The sequence below is a fragment of the Callospermophilus lateralis genome, chromosome 1 (assembly GCF_048772815.1).
Source record: "Callospermophilus lateralis isolate mCalLat2 chromosome 1, mCalLat2.hap1, whole genome shotgun sequence".
Lineage (NCBI taxonomy): Eukaryota > Metazoa > Chordata > Mammalia > Rodentia > Sciuridae > Callospermophilus > Callospermophilus lateralis.
This window is the reverse complement of record NC_135305.1, coordinates 204849534-204867939: the sequence shown is the minus strand read 5'-3', so window position 1 is coordinate 204867939 and position 18406 is coordinate 204849534. Positions and strand designations below refer to the sequence as shown.

General features: G+C 37.2%; 2 protein-coding genes across 2 annotated transcripts in view; both read left to right on the top strand.

Annotated features, from left to right (window-relative positions):
- Ano10 (anoctamin 10) overlaps positions 1-18406 on the top strand; it is a 185226-nt gene that overhangs the window by 110483 nt on the left and 56337 nt on the right. The window contains exon 12 of the mRNA XM_076844307.2: positions 14598-14714. Coding sequence (XP_076700422.1) covers positions 14598-14714 — 117 coding nt within the window. The remainder of the gene's footprint in view (positions 1-14597; positions 14715-18406) is intronic.
- On the top strand, positions 16361-17138 carry LOC143409344 (translationally-controlled tumor protein-like). The gene has a single exon (XM_076869515.2). It carries the CDS (start codon positions 16432-16434, stop codon positions 16948-16950), a length of 519 nt encoding a protein of 172 aa, XP_076725630.2. The 5' UTR covers positions 16361-16431; the 3' UTR covers positions 16951-17138.

Sequence of the window (18406 nt, the reverse complement as noted above, 5' to 3'; positions counted from 1 at the left end):
AAAGGAAGGTATAAGAGAATTTTGTGCAATTTAAATTATTTCATATTAAATTTTTAAAACTTTTCAGGTCTACATTGTCTAGTTACATCTTACTAAGAAGGGAAACCTAGGAATCCTGGTATTTTAGAACAGATTTTTACAAGGTGTGTCTGTCTTACCTCTTTAAGGAGATTCATCTGTGAAGTGCTGTTAAGGATCTTGTCGCACAGTCAGCTTTGTTTTAAGGGGTCTCTTGATAAAAATTCCAGGATCAGCATTACAACAGTTCTCCAGTGTCTCCAGTATTTCAGTATTTCTACTTTACAAATAAGAAAGATCATACATAGCATAATGAGGATATGTTGTTCTCTCCCTTTTTATAGGTAGCAAGCTAGGGAAGGTGTAAGGGTCCTGATCCTTCTTCCAGGCTTTGCTCATCCACTCTCTCTGTTGCCAGGAGCTCAGTGTCACTTAATGAAATGAGACAAAGAGACTAAAATGATTATTCCAAGACCTCACAAAAACTTCCATATAATTAGGAATTGGGGCCTTGCATATACCACTGGGGCCCAGATATACCATAACAGAGTGTTCCTCACAGCACTGAACATTTTAAATGTGTTTTCCACTTGGTGCTGATATCCTTCTTGCAGTTAATTTTATTTTAGAATGTAATTTGTATTTTAGAATGAGAAACAACAACAACCACAAAACATGTGGTGAACTGGCAGCCAATAGGAAATATATATCAGCTCTAAAGTGAAACATGAACATATTTTTGCAATAAGATGGAGCTGTCACAGTTAACTCTGATATGTGCAGATTACAATCTGCTAAGAGGTATTTCATGTGCTAAGCAATTAATCATGGTGTCAAGTTCAATTTTATAGGAGACTTTTCATCTACTCTTCTCTCTGAATTTATTTCAAAGCATGATCAAAGCTTTACTCTTCATTAGATTCAGCATTCACTAATTTATATTTTGCAAGTGTTATCTAGTTCCTATTATATGCCATCCATAAATTGAGATAATGATGGTACCAAAACATGTCAAGATGTAGAATGGTAATATACTGTTGGGTGCATTGTCATGGTACATTACACATAGCTCTGAAGCAAGATTTATAAGTTACAAATACTAGGAACTTTAAGAAACACAATCTTACTGTGTTTTATTCACGAAAACAGTGTTGTCCATTTCCCCACATGATCACTGTCAACTCAACTATCCAAAATCAAGCTCATCCTACTCCGTGCTTCATGACAGAGGCATCTTTGACTGTATTTCACTGATTTTCACTTTTTATAACCTTCTACCTATATGATCACCCAATTGGTGTATTTTGTTTGTGTCTTTTTCTTCTATCTTCTACTCATTTACTTAAATAGTATTGTTTTGTGTATGTTTTAATTTTTGAACACGGTTTTGGGCTCTGACTCTCTAATTGTATTTTCTCTCAGTATCATATTTATGGCATCTATGTTGCTGTATATAAATCTGGTTCGTTGCTTCTGACTGTTGCATAGATTTCCATCTTTTGAATATACTAAAGTTTATTTATCCAGTCTCCTAGTGATGCACCCCTACAGCCACAACTATGTAAGGATGCACAACATTGTATTGGCTTCCTTGTTGGATGTGTGCAGGAGCTTACACTGGAGCACAGCTGAAGAAAATGCCCATGGTTAGCAGGTTTTTTTAGCATTTTCAAGGTAAAATTCAGTGTAATATAAAACTTTAGGAACCTTAAAATATTCATGTTTTATATAAAAGATGACATTCAAAAGTGCAGTTGAGATTACCATTAATTATAAACTGCAGTGTCTGAAGAGTCTATTTTTGTAGCGTCCTTTTCCTTTTCTCCTAATGACTCTGCAGGTGTTGGTGACTGCTGCACCTGCTGAGCACCAGGCTGCCAGGTGGGAGCCAACCAGAGTTATCTGAGGAATAGGCAAATGTAGCACATCAGTTTCTATTTAGAGAATTAATTATGTCCTCTTGTAGCAGGTATTTAGGTGGTTTGTAAAGATTGTTTATATCCCCTTTGCTTTTTCTTCATCTTTCTGTATCTTAAGGATTAATTAACTCTGTTCCTGTTATACTTTGAACTTGTAAAATAGCACTGCCTGGAGGGCATAACTTTCAAGAATAAATACTGCTTCATGTGCCACAGGCTATATATAAAAGTCTGCTAATTTTAATCCATTTTCCTCTATACATAGATGTCCTCCTACCCTAGCTTCTCTCAAGATTTTCTCTTTGTCTTTAATCCTATGCAGTTTGAATCTGAGATATGCCTAAGTATAGATTTGGGGATATTTAACAAGCTTGGTGCTATATGGGCTTCCTAGATCTATGATTTGGTGCCTGTCATAAATTTTGGAAAGTTCTCAAGTATTTCTCCTGTTCCATTCTCTCTGTTCTTCTTCTGTTATTAAAATTAAGCATATATTATACCTTTTGATAGGTTGCACAGTTGTTCTTTTATATTGTTGTGGTTATCATTGTTACATTATTTTTCTCTTTGCATTCTGTTTTGGAAGCTTCTTTTGAACTGTCTTCAAGAGCACTGATCTTCCTTGACTGTATCTACTGATGAGCCTGTATCTTCATTTCCTTTATAGTATTTTTAAAATTCTAGCATTTTCCTTTAGATTGTTTCTTAGAGTTACCCCCTCTGTGCTTACAGTAATCATCTTTTGCCGCTCTCAGCTGTACTCCATTGTTACTATTCTGCAACCCTGTTGGTGTGGTGAGGTGTTGGAGGGGCTGCATTCTATAATCTGATTAAACCTATGTTTTAGTGGGCTGTGTTTCAGGACTGTGGCTGCCACATCTATGCTTCCAGTGGTAGAACTTTATCCCATGTCCACTCCTATTTTTCCTGGCTACATGACTCCCAGTCAACCCTCTTGAAGCCATCACCCCTGGCTCCTATTGACTTCATCTTTCCCCTCACTCTCAACAGTAAAAGAGGGTGGAGAGGCTTCTTCTAGCTGGAATTGAGTTTCAGAATCTGCCCTGGTACAATCCTCCTCCTCAAGTAAGCTTGGCAAGGGAGGCTCTGGGCAGTGTTCCATGATGGCTTCTCTTCCCTTTTTTCTGCAAGCCCCATGAGAGCCTAGTGGGGCTCCTAAGGGAAACCTATAAAAATTGGGGGCCAGGGGCTTCCATAAGCCTGCTTCCTTTAGAAGTTTCTCACTCATGCTGATTCACACTCAGCCACCAACAATTCAACAAAATTAATTATATGGCCATGTACCTGTTCCTGTGAGTTTGTGGCTTCAGCAGCTTCTGCCTCAGCTAAGGAGGTCTTGGTGGCTGTATCCCCCTGCATGTATCTGTCTCCAGACCTGGGGAGCAGTGGTTTATCCTCAGCTTGTAGGCAGGTTCAATAAAATAGTTGATTTTCACTTTGTCCAGCTTTTTCTTGTTGTATTGACAGGAGCTGTAGCTTCCAAGCTGTTTACATGTCGGAGCCCAAACCAGAAGTACTTCTTAGTCTTTTTGAGGACACTTTATTTGGTTTTACATAAGTTTGTCAGAAATAGTAAACCAAAGCCTAAAGTTAATAGTAAATGTGCGACTTGCTTCCAGAGGAACTTGTTAGGCAGATGTTTCAGTGATGGAACAAACGCTATCGGGTCAGTGGTAGCAGCTGGGAAAGGTCCACAGTAGGGCAGGCAGAGTTCTTGTACTTTCCCACCCCCAGTCTTCCAGGGTTTTCTCCTCTGCAGATTAGGTTTCCCTTGATAGTTTAGGACTTTCCTGTCATTTATCACCCACTTAAGCAGCTGAAGCCATTGATTTGGTGCAGTTTGGATATAAAGCCCATGATTTCTGGTCACAGGTTCTTAACATAGAAGCACATTGTAACTAGAGCACTTCTCTTAAAACTGTAGGCAGTGGCACTGTGACCTTTAGCAGAACTTCTGCATATATCAATGGTCAGAATTGGTTTATATTGAAGATATACAAAAGCAAGAGGAGCCATTTTCTCATCTATAAATAGGTACCATCTGATTTTTAGGAGGTTCCATTGAAGGACACAGACATTCTTTGAGATAATGTCTTTCTTCTAAAAAACAATTGTTAAAATGTTACTATTAAAATTTAGAAGTTCCAACTGAGTTGAAAGTGGTAAGATGAACCTATTTGACAATATAGCAACATAGTAATTTTAGAGATTAGCTGTGTTTTACCAGTCACCAAATACCAGGTATCACAGTTCAGATGTTAGTCATCACTGGAGGAGAGCCAGGCTTGAATGGCTCACTAACTTGCACTGTGTTCTCCAGGAGGCACCTGAGTGTAGGTGTTCCTATACCCAGACTGTGCTCTCCCTGGTCACGATCCATTCAGTGGCACCACAGAAGATATTGTGGGTAGAAACAGCATTACACAGAATGAAGAGCCTAGGGCAGCCCTGCCATGTAGTCTCCTCACCACTGAAGCCATTAACTTATTTCAGCTCTAAAACCTCCACATTCCTGACATGGCAACAGATAGGACTGTCTAGCAGTTTGCCCTTACATGAAAGATCTTCTCTTTCCTTCTCTATATACTCAGTTGAGCTTCTTAACTGCTGTATAGTGTGTTAGGAATAAAGGAAGATGGTGTCTGGTGTCCTGGGGGAGAAGAGGGAAGCACAAGTCTGGCAGGATCCCTGACAGAGCAGGTATGGAAGCAGCAGTCCCTGGGGACACCACTGCTACCCTTCTGAGACTTCATCATCAGAGATTCCTCCAGTGTTTACCATGCCTGCATATATGAATATAAACAGAATTTGGGGAGACCAAGAGTTAAGGGACAGTTCAGCATCAAAAGGAGCATCAAATCCATTTCCTGTTAAGACTCCACCACTGAAGTTTCCTGAACCCTGTTTATCTTGACATGTGCATGTCAGCTTTTCATCACTGAGTCAGAAATAGTAAGTTAGTGAGAGAAACTAACTTAAAAGGAAGAAATGTTTATTTGGGCCCAAGGTTTCAGAGGTTTCAGTCCATGGTGCCTTGGCCCTGTTGCTTTGGACTTGTGGCAGCACAACATAATTATGGCATATAGCACAACAGGTGTGGCATACGTACATGGCAGAGGAGTCCTGTTCACCTCATGGCAGCCAGGAATCGAAAACTGAGAAAAAAGAAGGGGCCAGGACCCCAGTTTTCCCTTAAGAGTAGCCTGCCCAGTGAGCTAATTCCCCTCATGAGGGCCCACCTTCTAAAGGTTTTACCACCTTCTAATAGCACCATAGAATGGACTGGGGACCAAGCCTTCAGCCTGTGGTGGGCCTTTGGGGACAGTCACGATCCTCACTGTAAAACCACAGCTGTGTCAGGTGACGAGCCAGTTACTAATGAGCCAAGCATTTGGCAGGTGGCATCAGTGCACCCTCTCTGCCTGCTTGCAGAGCCATAGCCCTCGGTGTCCCCAGGAGCACCACATCTGGCCTGTGCTTAATAGTTTAGGGGTTACAGGTGTGTGTTTCTCCAGGGTGACTTAAATTCTCACTTAATGGTTTAATTAAAGTAAATGAAGTGAGCATATAGTAAAATTAAGCGTCTATTGTAGTGTGTGTATCACTTTGCTTCCAGGCCTTCCAGAGCATCTCCAGGCACAGTTATTAAGTGTGGCTTGTTTTTTGTTTTACTTGTCAAGTAATCAAAATAATTATTGAAAAAGCAAAGCAAGCTCCAAATAAAACAACCCTTTGGAGATCTCACTTCCTTTCCCCATCATCATATCTGGCTTAGAAACTGCTTTGTACATGAAATGTGAGTCTGAATGGGAGGGAAACAAACTTGACACATGTAAAATGCTTTAAGAAGGTTTAAGGTGTGTTCTTTGGTGACAGGGATAGCCAACGCCTTTAAAACCAACTTTCTCACCCCAATGACAAGTGACAACCCCATCATACAGTGTCCTGCAGTGTCCTCCACCTATTTGGAACTTCTTGGTTAGCAGGTGCCTACAGTAGAGGTTATATGTTTAAAAGGAAGAGCCCATGGGTCATAGATTTTAACTTATTCATAACCCCTTAAATTTGTTCCTTCTATTAATTTGATCTAATGGGCATATTTTTCCAAGTTACTGTTGAATTAAGTGAAGGGATAAAGGAGGAGGTAGAAAACATTTCATGTTTTATTGTAATCAGGCATTCTTATTATCTCTCATTATTTTGACTCTCCTAACATTTTCTCACTGTGGTTTTTCCTTTATGTTTCTCTTAGATTTCAGCTTTCCATTAACCTTTGAAGCCCAATTCTTTATGCACTTATCTTGGGAAATAGTGCATGCAGACAACCCAGGCTCCAAGGTCTACCAGGTCCCTGGTGCTGTGCTGCCCTGAGGGCATCTTCTCAGGACAATTTACCAGGCAGTTGCAAACCCCGCAAGAGGCCTCCTTTTAAATTCCAGAGAATTTTCCTATTTGTTATGTTATTGAAACAAATTGGATAATGCTTTCTCACCTTTTGATAAATATTCATTTGAGTCAGTTAACTGATTAAAATAATTAGTGAGAGTTTTCAGGCCCTTGTGCAGGCTTTTATGCCAAAGGACTGCAAACTTCAGCCAAAGGACCAGATCATCCTATTACTAATTGGCACCCATTTGTTTAGTGTTGTCTGTGACTGCTTTTCATGCTCCAAGGATGGCAGAGTTGCATAGCTGTGATAGAGACTATGTGAGTGCAAATTCTAAAATATATACTCTGAGGTCCTTTGAGCTCTAGACTAAGAGAATCTTCTGTGATAGAGATTGCATTGACCCTGTAGCTCACTTTGGGTGGTACAGGCATTTTCACAAGTCTTATAATAAAGAACGCAGGATGCCCTTGAATTTATTTGTATCTTCTTTAATTTCTTGTGTCAGTGTTTTGCAGTGTTCAGCATAGAAGTCTTTTAAATTCTCTATTCCTAAGTATTTCAGTCTTTTGCTGTTGTAAATGGGATTTTTTTCTAAATTTTCTTTTTCAGATTGTTCATTGTTAAGGTATTGAAAAGCAACTGATTTTTGCATGTTGATTTTGTATCTTGCAACTTTACTGAATTCATTTTAGTTCTGTTTGTGTGTGTGTGTGTGTGTGTGTGTGTGTGTGTATGTGTGTGTGTGCAGTATTAGTGTTTACCACTTAGGATCTTGTCATCTGCAGACAAAGGTGATTTTACTACTCCTTTTCCAATTTGAATATCTTTTATTTGTTTTTCTCTGGCTGGAACTTCCAGTATATGTTGGATAGAAATGGCAAGAGTGGGCATCCTTGCCTTGTTCCTGACCATAGAGGTAGAGCTTCCAGTTTTCCACCATTGGGTATTATGCTAGCTCTGAGATTTTCAGATATAGTCTTTATTACTTTGAAGTAGTTTATTTTTTTTCTTTTGTTTATTTATTTTTAAGGTTTTTTTTCCTTTCCACATTTTAATTGGTGTGTAACATTGTATATAATGATGGGATTTATCCTACAATTTTGTGCATGCACACAATGTAACAACATAATTTGATCAATATCACTCCCCAGCACTTTCTGTCTCCTTCCTGTCCTTCCATCTTTTCCTCTACTGACCTCCCTTTGATTTTTCTGAGATCCCTGCCCCCAACACTTTCTTTTCCTTTTGTTCTCTAGCTTTCACTTCTAAGGGAAAACATAGGACCCCTAACCTTTTTAGTTTAGCTTATTTTGCTTAACCTCAAGTTCCATCCAGAGGTAGTTTGTTTCTATTCCTGATTTGTTGAGTTTTTTTTTAATCATGAAAGGGCATTGAATTTTATCACATACTTTTTCTGCATCAATTGAAATATCATGTGGTTAATATACCATTTAATTTGATATATTAAATTCATTGATTTTCATGTGTTGTTCCACCTGTGCATTCCAGGAATAAATTCCAGTCATGATATATGAATGTGCTGTTGAGTTTGGTTTGCTTGTATTTTGTTGAAGATTGTGCATTCATCTGATCAAGGATATTGGTCGGTGGTTTTCTTATTAGATCTCTGGTATTGGTATCATGGTAATGTTGACTTTACAAAATGATTAGGAAGTGTTTCTTCCTCTTCAGATTTTTGGAAGATTTTTTAAAGTAGTATTAATTCTTTAAATGTCCTGGGCTTTTCTTTGTTGGATAATTTATAATTACTGATTTAAATTCCTTAATAGATGATTCTGTTCAGATTTTTTTCCCTGCATAATCCTATCATGGTAGGTTGTATATTTCTAGGAGTTTATCTATGTCTTCTAGGTTATCCAGTTTGTTAGTATATAATTATTCATAGTTAGACTCATAATCCTTTTTATTTTTATGGCATCAGTTATAATGTCTCTTATTTGTGAATTCTGATACATGATTTTTCTCTTTTTCAGTAGTCTAGTTAATTTTATTGATCTTTAAAAAACTGAGTTTTATTGTTTTTTAATTGGTTTTCTAGTCTCTATTTAATTATTCTCTAATCTTTATTATTTCTTTCCTTCTGTGAACCTTAGTTTTAGTTCTTTTGTAGATTCTTAAGATAGTCTAAGTTACTGATTTAAGAAATGTAGGTATTTACTACTATAAACTTTCTTCTGAGTGCCACTTTTGCTGCATCTCTTAGTTTTGCTATGTTTTTGCTTTCATTTGTCTTGAGATAGTTTCTTAATTGGGAGTGCAGTTCACTGGTAGAGCCCTTGCCTAGCATTCATGAGGTCCTGGGTTCAGTCCCCAACACTGAAAAAAATTTCTAATTGCCCTTATGATTTCTTTTTTGACCCATTGATTGATTTTTGTTTTGCTTTGTTTTAATTTCCATACTCAAATTCCAGTTTTTCTTTTGCTTTTGATTTCTAGTGTTATTTCATTGTGGTTGGTAAAGATACTTGATATAACTTCAGTCTTCCTAAATTTGTTAAGACTTGCTTTGTGGTCTAATGTCATTTATCTTGGAGAAAGTTCTGAGTACACTTGAAGAAGTTTACTCAAAGTTATTGATTGGAATATTTATGTCTACTAGGTCAAATTTGATGATAGTACTGTTTGAGTCCCCTGTTTCTTTACTGATCCTGTGTCTGACTGTGCTATCCATTACTGAAAGTGGGATATTGAAATCTCTGACTTGTTTTACTGTCCATGTCTTCCTTCAAGTCTATCAATATTTGCTGCAGTATTTGACTACTTGGATGCTGGATGCATATGTATTATAGTTGTTCTATCTTCCTGGTGAATTTTATCCTTCCATGATGTCCTCATTTGTCACTTATTATAGTTTTTGACTTAAAGTCTATTCTGTCTAATGTAAGTATGATTACCCCAGCTTTCTTTTGCCTACCATTTGCATGGAGTATCTTTGTTTCACTTTGATCTGATGTGTATCCTTTCATCTTGTAGCATATAGTATATCTTACTTTTAAATCTATTTAGCCATACTATGTCTTTTGTTTGGGGAGTTTTATCTATTTACATTTAAAGTAATTATCAGTAGGACAGATTACTATTACCGTTGCAAATTGTTTTTTATATGTCTTGTAGTTATTTTGTCCCTCTTTTCCTGTCTTGCTACCTTCTTTTATATTTTGCTAGTTCCTTTTCTCCTTCTGCTCTTCTAGTAATGGCTTAGATTGTTCCTTTCTTATTTTCTTTTTTTGTATTTTCTACAGGTATTTTCTTTGTGATGACCATGGAGATTACAGTAAACATTTTATGATATGCTAACAACTGATCTTATGAATCTGATAACAACTGATAATAACTTCAGTAGCCTACAACAACTCTGTGCCTTTTTATCTCTTCCCCTTGCCACTTTATATTATTAGCATCACAAATTACATTTTGTCCTCATTGTTTTATACTTTTTACTTTTATTTTTTCAATTCAATACCAAAATTGAAGGTGATGTACACATCACCATTATTGAAGTATTTTGTATTTGTCTACATATTTATCTTTACAGGATAGGTTTAATTTTTCATTTGCATTTGTGTCGTTCACTGTCTAGTGTCTTTGAATTTGAACTTGAAGGATTCCCTTTAGCATTTCTTTTAACTCAGATTTAATGGTTATGAACGCCATCTTCTTTTGTTTATCTATTTATTTCTTCTATATGACAATTTTTTAAGATGTAGTATTCTTTCTCTTCAGTACTTTGAGATATTATCCCATTTCCTTGTGCCTGTAATGTTTCTGCTGCGAACTCTGCTGATGATCTTCTAGAAGCTCCTTTGTATGTGATGAGTCACTTTTCTCTTGGCGCTGTCAACATTCCATCTTTGTCTTTGATTTTTCATAGTTTGGTTATAATGTGTCTTTGTATGGACCTCTTTGAGTTCATCATTGTGAATTTGAATGTTTTCTTCCTCAAATTTGGGGAGTTTCAACCATTATTGAATATGCTCTGTCCCCTTTCTCTCTTCTCCTTCTAGAATTCATCCAGTTGATAGTGTCTCATCAAACTTTCTTTACTTTTCTCCATTCTTTTTTTTTTTTTTTTTGATTGTTTGTTTTCTTTTTCCTGTGACTCAGTAATTTCAAATGACCTGTCTTTTGAATTTGCCTATTCTTACTTCTGCTTGGTCAAGCCTGCTGTTGAATTTTTCAGTTCAGTATTATATTATTATCATACATGGGCCCTGCTTTTCTGAATCTGTTCTTTAATGTATCCACTTTGTACTGACTCCTTGGCACAATCTTTTCCTTTTTGTGGGGGTGGGCAAATCTGACATTGTCCCCTCTCTAGGGCTTCTTTGGGAAAGAACCTGCCTTTGTCTCAGAAGACTTAATCAGCATTTTCCATCCACATCATTGGTCCTCTCCTCAGAAGTTTTGGCAACTTCTCATCATTCAGTCTTGTTCCTTTTAGAATATATATATATATATATATATATATATATATATTTCTGTCATTTCAGGGAACCCTTGGGAAGAGGTAGATATATATGTTTAGCAGTCTACTACCTTAAAATGAAAATTCCTGAGGTTATTTTCTTAAAATCCTAATTCCATAATATTTACTATCTCTGCCCCACTGGGCACATTCATAAATGTATTTGGACATGTAATTTGTCTGGTAATCAGGAGAGGACTTTTTCTGAAGGAGTTTCTATTGTTAAGTTGAGGCTGGGTTCTGAATGCAAAGAGATAATGCTGCAGATATGCCACTGCAGGAATCAGATTAGCTTTTCAGAATTCTAAGAATTCAACTCCAGTTTACATTTTCATTTCAGAAGAGACTGGCTTGGGGACATGCCACTACAAAACACAGCTACTACTTCCAACCATATAACGAATTTTCTAATTTTTGTAAAATAAAATTATTTCACTCATTGTTCACGTGGTGCTAGATTCCCAGGGTTCAACAGCCCTGTAGTGACCAGAGGTGAGCAATGGGCTGATGGCTGAATAGGCAGTACTTTGTCACTGGCACCAGGAAGTCTTTAGCACTAATGCCAATTTTGTATGTCCTATTCTTTGTATTTTCCCAACTAAGATACCCTAAAATCATGCTTAATGAAACTTTTGAAGGGAGCCAACTTTTTGTATTTATTAGTTTTAAAATTCTGCCCATTTCTCTCCCTTCCCCTTCAGTATTTATTTTCTCCTTTACTTTGTTTAGGATATAATTTTGTGAGTTTTATTTTAAAAGCAGATTGTTATTGAATAATCACAATTATGACCTATGAAATATCATTGGTTTTCATAGGTAAGCTCCTTCTACCCTACTAACTTATTCATTTTGAGTATGTTTTTCTTCAAATTTGAGCAGTTCTTATTTCATCTTAAGTTTTCTTTTATTTAAGAAAACAACTCAAAATAGCTAAAATGCTTTTTACATTTTTTTTCCTTGATCAGTTAGCATAAAACAGTTCCCAGCCTTGAAACAGAGTAGCAGTGTGGAAAATATACAAAAATATAAACAATTTTAAAAGTTGAGCTTTTGCTGTTCAAGTCTAGGTTTCAAGTCTAGACTACGAAACTTACCTAATCCATCATGATGACTTGAATTCTGGATCTTGGGTAAAAGATACCAGTTAGCAGGGTATGGAGGGTCTGATTTACCCCTCCTGACAATGGAGCCACATTGGATTCTTTCTTCTTCTCTTTGCCCCTTTTTCTCAAAGCCATCCCTGTGCCACTGAAGCTGCATGTGTCTCCCTCACCACAGTCCCAGGCATTCAGTGCTGTTTGCCAAGAGTGCGAGATGGGGTGGACAGTGAGAAGGGATTTGCTAGCTCTGACTAATTAAATTAATTAACCAGTGTCTGTGAACAGTTGACATTCCTTGGCCTTCCCAGTGGTGTTTTTCACTTTTTAAAGATGATGTGTATTAAAACAAATATGTAGTTCTACTTATAATTGGTGGAATTTCTGGAAGTGTAGCAAAGTAGGGGTGGGAATCAAAATGATAGATAGGGGGAGGTTAGATAGTGGTGGATGGAAGCCACCTCTTAGCTTGTGTCCCTACATAAGTGTTCTCTACATACTTGAATAAGTATGAAGTGACCACTTCATTTAGCTTTTATTCTTGTACTCCATATATAAATGCTGGATTCTCTGTAGGTTGTCTTGTTTTGGTCTGTTTACTGGGCAGGTAGGTAATAGTGACTATATAGAATTAGGAGCCTGGCAGGGCATACATAATTTATTTATTAAGGGAGGAATTACTGTGTTATCTTTTTACATAAAGTTTCCCCTCATATTAATGCATGTTCATTAAAGTCTAAGGATAGAGAGATCACACATGCCACTATCCAAAGAAAACCACTGTGGAGACATTTTAAGAAAATAAATTATAGAGAATTAATCATAAAAGTATGTTGATATATGTACTTAAATCAGTTTCAATGCTCTCATGTTTGAATTAATATTACCAAATCAGTGCCAGCTGTTTTTGTTCATGAGAGTTGTAAATAGTTCCTATGGAAACCATGTCACTAAGGTCTGTGGCAGCCTTGCTCAGTCAGATAGCCAGTCCGAGCACACCTTCCAGATGGCTTGCCCAAGGGAAGTGTGTTCTTCCTCAGCAGGATCATTTTGTTTTGTTTTGTTTTTTAAACCAATTCCCACTAAGACGCTGAGGAAGAGGAAATGGGTACAGATTTGTTAGGAGAGATGGAAAGGGGCCAGTGACATGATCTTCGTGGGGCTTTGGCAACCTAAGGCCACCCAGTTTCTGAAAAATATGAAAGATTTTTTTTCATCACTAAATTATTTATTTCTTATTTGATATGTTAACTGAAGAGAACATCTTACATTAAATTATTCCTCAGTACTCTAATAGAATAAAATAATGGTGCAGCATAGCCTTTTCTTAATTGTTTATTCTCTGTAGATTATATCCAGATTCTTGTTAATTGAATTCATTCAGTTCAGAAATACAGTATGTGATATCATCTGATCCAAGCTGTACCATCTAGTTTTCCTGCTCTTAACCCCTAATCAGCTTCTTCCAGTGTCACCCTTGGTCATGGTGGGCAAGTCAAAGTGAAGCCTACCTAACCCTGGTCCACTCCAGACTTCTTGCCTGGCCTGACCAGTCTTCTGATTGAATTATTGCTTGTTCTGGCATTTCCCATGTCATGCTTCTCCCAGGAGTTATCTGCTTACTATTTATTTCTCATCCTTCTTTTGATAAATGTCACAGTAAAGAATTCATTTAATTTTTTTCAACTGTCTTCTTTTTCTGTTGAATGTGTAGCATTTCTTGAAGGCTAATCTATCTCCTTCATTGATTTTCTTAATGCCTTTTAATTATTTCTTACTTTTAAAAGTACACAGCAATTAATGTTTTGTAATTCATGCTGTCCTCACAGAGGCTTCATTCTTTTGATTGCTCAGATATCTGTGGGTGTGGATCCTAGATCACAGGTGATGCTAGGTTTGGAGAAGTATCAGTAAGTTGAAGCTAGACGTCTGAAGAGCACGGTTGCCAATGGAAGCAATATCTTTGGGTTAATTTTAAATCTCACGTCATTATATAATAGAGAACTGGTCCTGATGATAGTGTAGAAAGGAAACATACTAGCCAGATTTTAGATTTTCTATATTTTCATGGATACATGTTACATTTCTCAGTATTGATCCTAATATATGTGGAGTCAGCAGCATAAGGTTACAATCAGTTATCATCAATCATTTAATCAATATTTGTGGTTATCATGTCATGAAAGAAATTGCACCAGACACTAAGGGGAGGCAGAGGGTTTAAGGCACCTTGTATCTAAGACATATGAACGTTGACTGAAGCTCATCCTGTGCTGCAGCACCGAGGGATATTGTTGGGCAGAGAATGGATCAGCCTGACAAATAGTGCACATTGAAATACATTGTTAGGGCTCAGGTAGAAAAAAAATGTAGAAGACTTTGGAATAAACTTTATTTTTCTATAAAACATTGAGGGTGGCCTAGGATATCAATTTATAGTAAAAATTAATTTTAAAAGAATTAAGCAAAATACATCAATCATAAGAGAATGGACTACAGTGGGGTGGACTAAATATAACTGATTAGTCTTTGATACTTCACAAGCCAATACTTAAAAAGTACCTAAGGTTAATGAAAAGAATCCCATATTGGGTAGGATCCATTTTGTTTCCTTGCACACATGAGTGAGTGTTAGCATATCAACATATGCTCTTTCTTGTTTTCAGCATGCACTCCTGGCTTTAAAGTTTATACTTGCATTTGCCATACCTGATAAACCACGACATATCCAGATGAAACTGGCCAGATTGGAATTTGAGTCCTTGGAGGCACTCAAGCAGCAGGTAAGAGCAACTGTCCTGAAAAACGAATGCCCAGTATTTTTCAGCAAATGAGAGGAAGCATAATTCATGGGAGTCAAACGTTTTCTCTTGCATTGAATTACCAATTTAAATAAATCCAGAGGACTCCAGTTTAAGATGGCATAGCCAAACCAAAATCCTAATAATGTGAGCAACAAATAGGTTTGAAGGACTAAACTAAGCAAATGAAAAGATTCAAGCAAAAAAAAAAAAAAAAAAAAAAAAAGATTCCAGCAATGTTAAATAGACTAGAACTAGCATTCAACCAAAGTACAAGACAGAGAATTCAGAGAATCATCCTGGGTCTGCTCCCTACAGTTTCTAATTCTGCTCTATAGAGAAATCTTAGGGAAGGAGAAGTGAGTAAATAGAATCCTGAATAATATCCTGCGGAGAATGAGAAAGAATGAAAATGTGTGGGTAGAAGCAGCAAAAATTGCCATGAAAGGAGGAACTGCTTTTCCATTTTTTCCACATTCCACCAGATAACAGAGAGAGAACCAAAAAGCAGTCATGCTGGAGCTCACATTTGGGTGACTTTTCTGCTTGTAATAAGGAGACAGAAAATTCCTGGATGCCCAGAGCTAGTTATGTCTGGTAAGACATCGGGATTTAAGTACCAGAATCTATAAGGCAGTATCTTCTAAGGAGACGAGCTCTACATTTAGGACATCTTGGACAACAGTATCGTCAACCTTTTACCACTTTGCACAGGATTTTTTGTTTTGTTTTGTATGTTTGGAGAATTGAATGGGGAAAATATATAAAGAGGACCCGCACTAGCTGTCCCTCTTACAGAAGCAAGGAGGTCAAAGATAGCACAAAGATAGACAGGGGATTCCCACGTTAAAGCACTATATGTCCCTGATTAGGTGGGGTCTCCCCAGAAGAGGGAGAGCCTGGCCCTGGACAGAGCTGTGCTCATGTTGATCACATAGCAGAGGAGAAGATCAAGGGACCTGTGCTCCTGAGTCTTAGGCAAGGTCACTTTTGGCACATGGGCTAGCCAGTGTGTTCACATCTTAAACCAAAACCCAGCATCATGCTCCATGGTGGAACCTGAAGCATTCACAGACTTGGCAGGAGGCACATTTTCTCCACTGGTTCTCAGCCTTATTCTGGAGATGCTTACCACGGCAGCAGAGGAGAGGAAGAACTAAGAAACCCAGAAGTAACCTGAACTAGGCAAGTTCGTCATTATTAGAAAACTAGAAGATTATGTATCTAAAGGTCACAAGATAAAGTATTTAAAATAATAGGAAAATCTGGTAAGGAAGCAGGTTATAAAGTTTATATAAACTCATTTGTTTCCACTCATAAGAAATAATAACCAATTAAACATATTATAAAAGGAAAATTCTCATTTACAAAAGAAACCAAACATAAAACCTTTAGGTGATAATTTATGAATATAATGATCTAAATTAAGAATATTTTTAGGGCTGGGCTTGTGGCTCCGTGGTAGAGCTCTTGCCTAATGTGTATGAAGCCCTGGGTTCAGTTCTCAGCGCCACATATAAATAAATAAAATAAAGATCCATTGACAACTAAAAAATATATTTTTTAAAAAAAGAATATTTTTAGCTTTTCCGCCCGCTCCCCCCTACCCCCCGAGTGCCGCTCCGGCTGCATGGCGCTCGCTCAGAGCTCCGGGCTCCTGCCAAGCTAGCGCCGCCGCCGTCTCCCTCCAGTCGCCATCATGATTATCTACCGGGACCTCATCAGCCATGATGACATGTTCTCCGACATTTACAAGATCCGGGAGATCGCGGACGGGCTCTGCCTGGAGGTGGAGGGCAAGATGGTAAGTAGGACCCAGGATAACATTGATGACTCGCTCATTGGTGGAAATGCCTCCGCTGAAGGACCCGAGGGCGAAGGTACCGAAAGCACAGTAACCACTGGTGTTGATATTGTCATGAACCATCACTTGCAGGAAACCAGCTTCACAAAAGAAGCATACAAGAAGTACATCAAAGATTACATGAAATCCATCAAAGGCAAACTTGAAGAACAGAGACCAGAGAGAGTAAAACCTTTTATGACAGGGGCTGCAGAACAAATCAAGCACATCCTTGCTAATTTTAAAAATTACCAGTTCTTTATTGGTGAAAACATGAATCCAGATGGCATTGTCGCTCTCCTGGACTACCGTGAGGATGGTGTGACCCCATATATGATTTTCTTTAAGGATGGTTTAGAAATGGAGAAATGTTAACAAATTTGGCAGTTACTTTGGACCTATCATCTGTCATCATAACTGGCTGCTGCTTGTCATCCACACAACACCAGGACTTAAGACAATGGAACTGATGTCATCTTGAGCACATTTATTTCGACCATGATTTATTTGGAATGGAGGCATTGTTTTTTAAGGAAACATGTCATATAGGTTGTCTAAAAATAAAGTGCATTTAAACTCACTTGAGAGAAGTTCTCTTAGTTTAATACATGTTTAAACTAAATCCAACCTGTAGTGTTCCTGGAGAAGCTAGAGCCTGATTGTAGGCCACCATTAGAAAGCTGACTGTCTTCAGATAACTCCTGCAGTGAAAACTACTTCTGCAACTGGAATACAAAAAACAAGAATCAAGGTTTTAATTCTGACTTGTAATAAAGGGAAAGACCATGCTCATAACAGTGCCAACATTTGAAGTGTGGAACTTACACATTGCATCACTGACAACGGAAGTAGTTAACCCTGGAAGAGGTTACCAAAAGAATAAAGAGACACTAACTCAGTTGGAAAAAAAAAAAGAATATTTTTAAAACTCTCCTGAGATAAAAAAAAAAAAAATTCAATCCTGTGAAAATGAAATGACAGGCCAAGAGCAATGGCTCTCACCCACCTCCCAGCAATTTAGGAAGCTGAGAAGGAGTATTGCAAGTTTAAGGTGAGCCTGGGCAGCTTGTGAGACCCTGTCTTAAAAATACATACATATATAAATAATTAAATTTAAAAAATAAATGCAGTGCCAATTCAAATATGTAGAAATAAACATTTGAAAACAGCAAGAATACTTCCAAAAATGAAGAAAAAGTCCCAAGCTCTGTCAAATAGTAAAGCATTATGAATAATACAGTAATCATAATAATTAAATACATTTTTAATATGGGTATAAATGAACAGATCAATAAAATAGAGCAGAATTCCTAAATGGACCCAAATAAAACTGGGAATTTAGTTGATATTAAAAGTGACAAATATGTTAGTGGAAAAAAGAAGATATTATGTGGTTTGAGACAAAGAGCTGTTTTGGAAAATCACTGCATTTTATTTGTTTTATTACTTATGAATCCCCTTCCTCCAGCCTCAGATACAGATGGTTGAAGGATTCAAATAGAAAAACTTGAACCATAAAAAGTATATTAAAAAGCCTAGGGATATCTTCCAATGGGAGGTGCTTTCCTAATTAGAACCTCAAACCCAAATCTTAAAGGACAATTTAAAGCTTCTATATGACCAAAAAAATGAACTCAAAGGAATTGGACAAACTGGGAAAATATTTGCATATGTCAAAAAGGCTTACTATCTTTAGTTCAAAAAAAGGTCTCTACAAACCGAATCTGGTAATTAAAGGGTAAAGAATGAAGAAATGCTTAACCTCATTCAAAATTAAAGAAATGTAAATTCACACACCAGTGAAATGCCACATTCTGTTCTATTAGGAAAT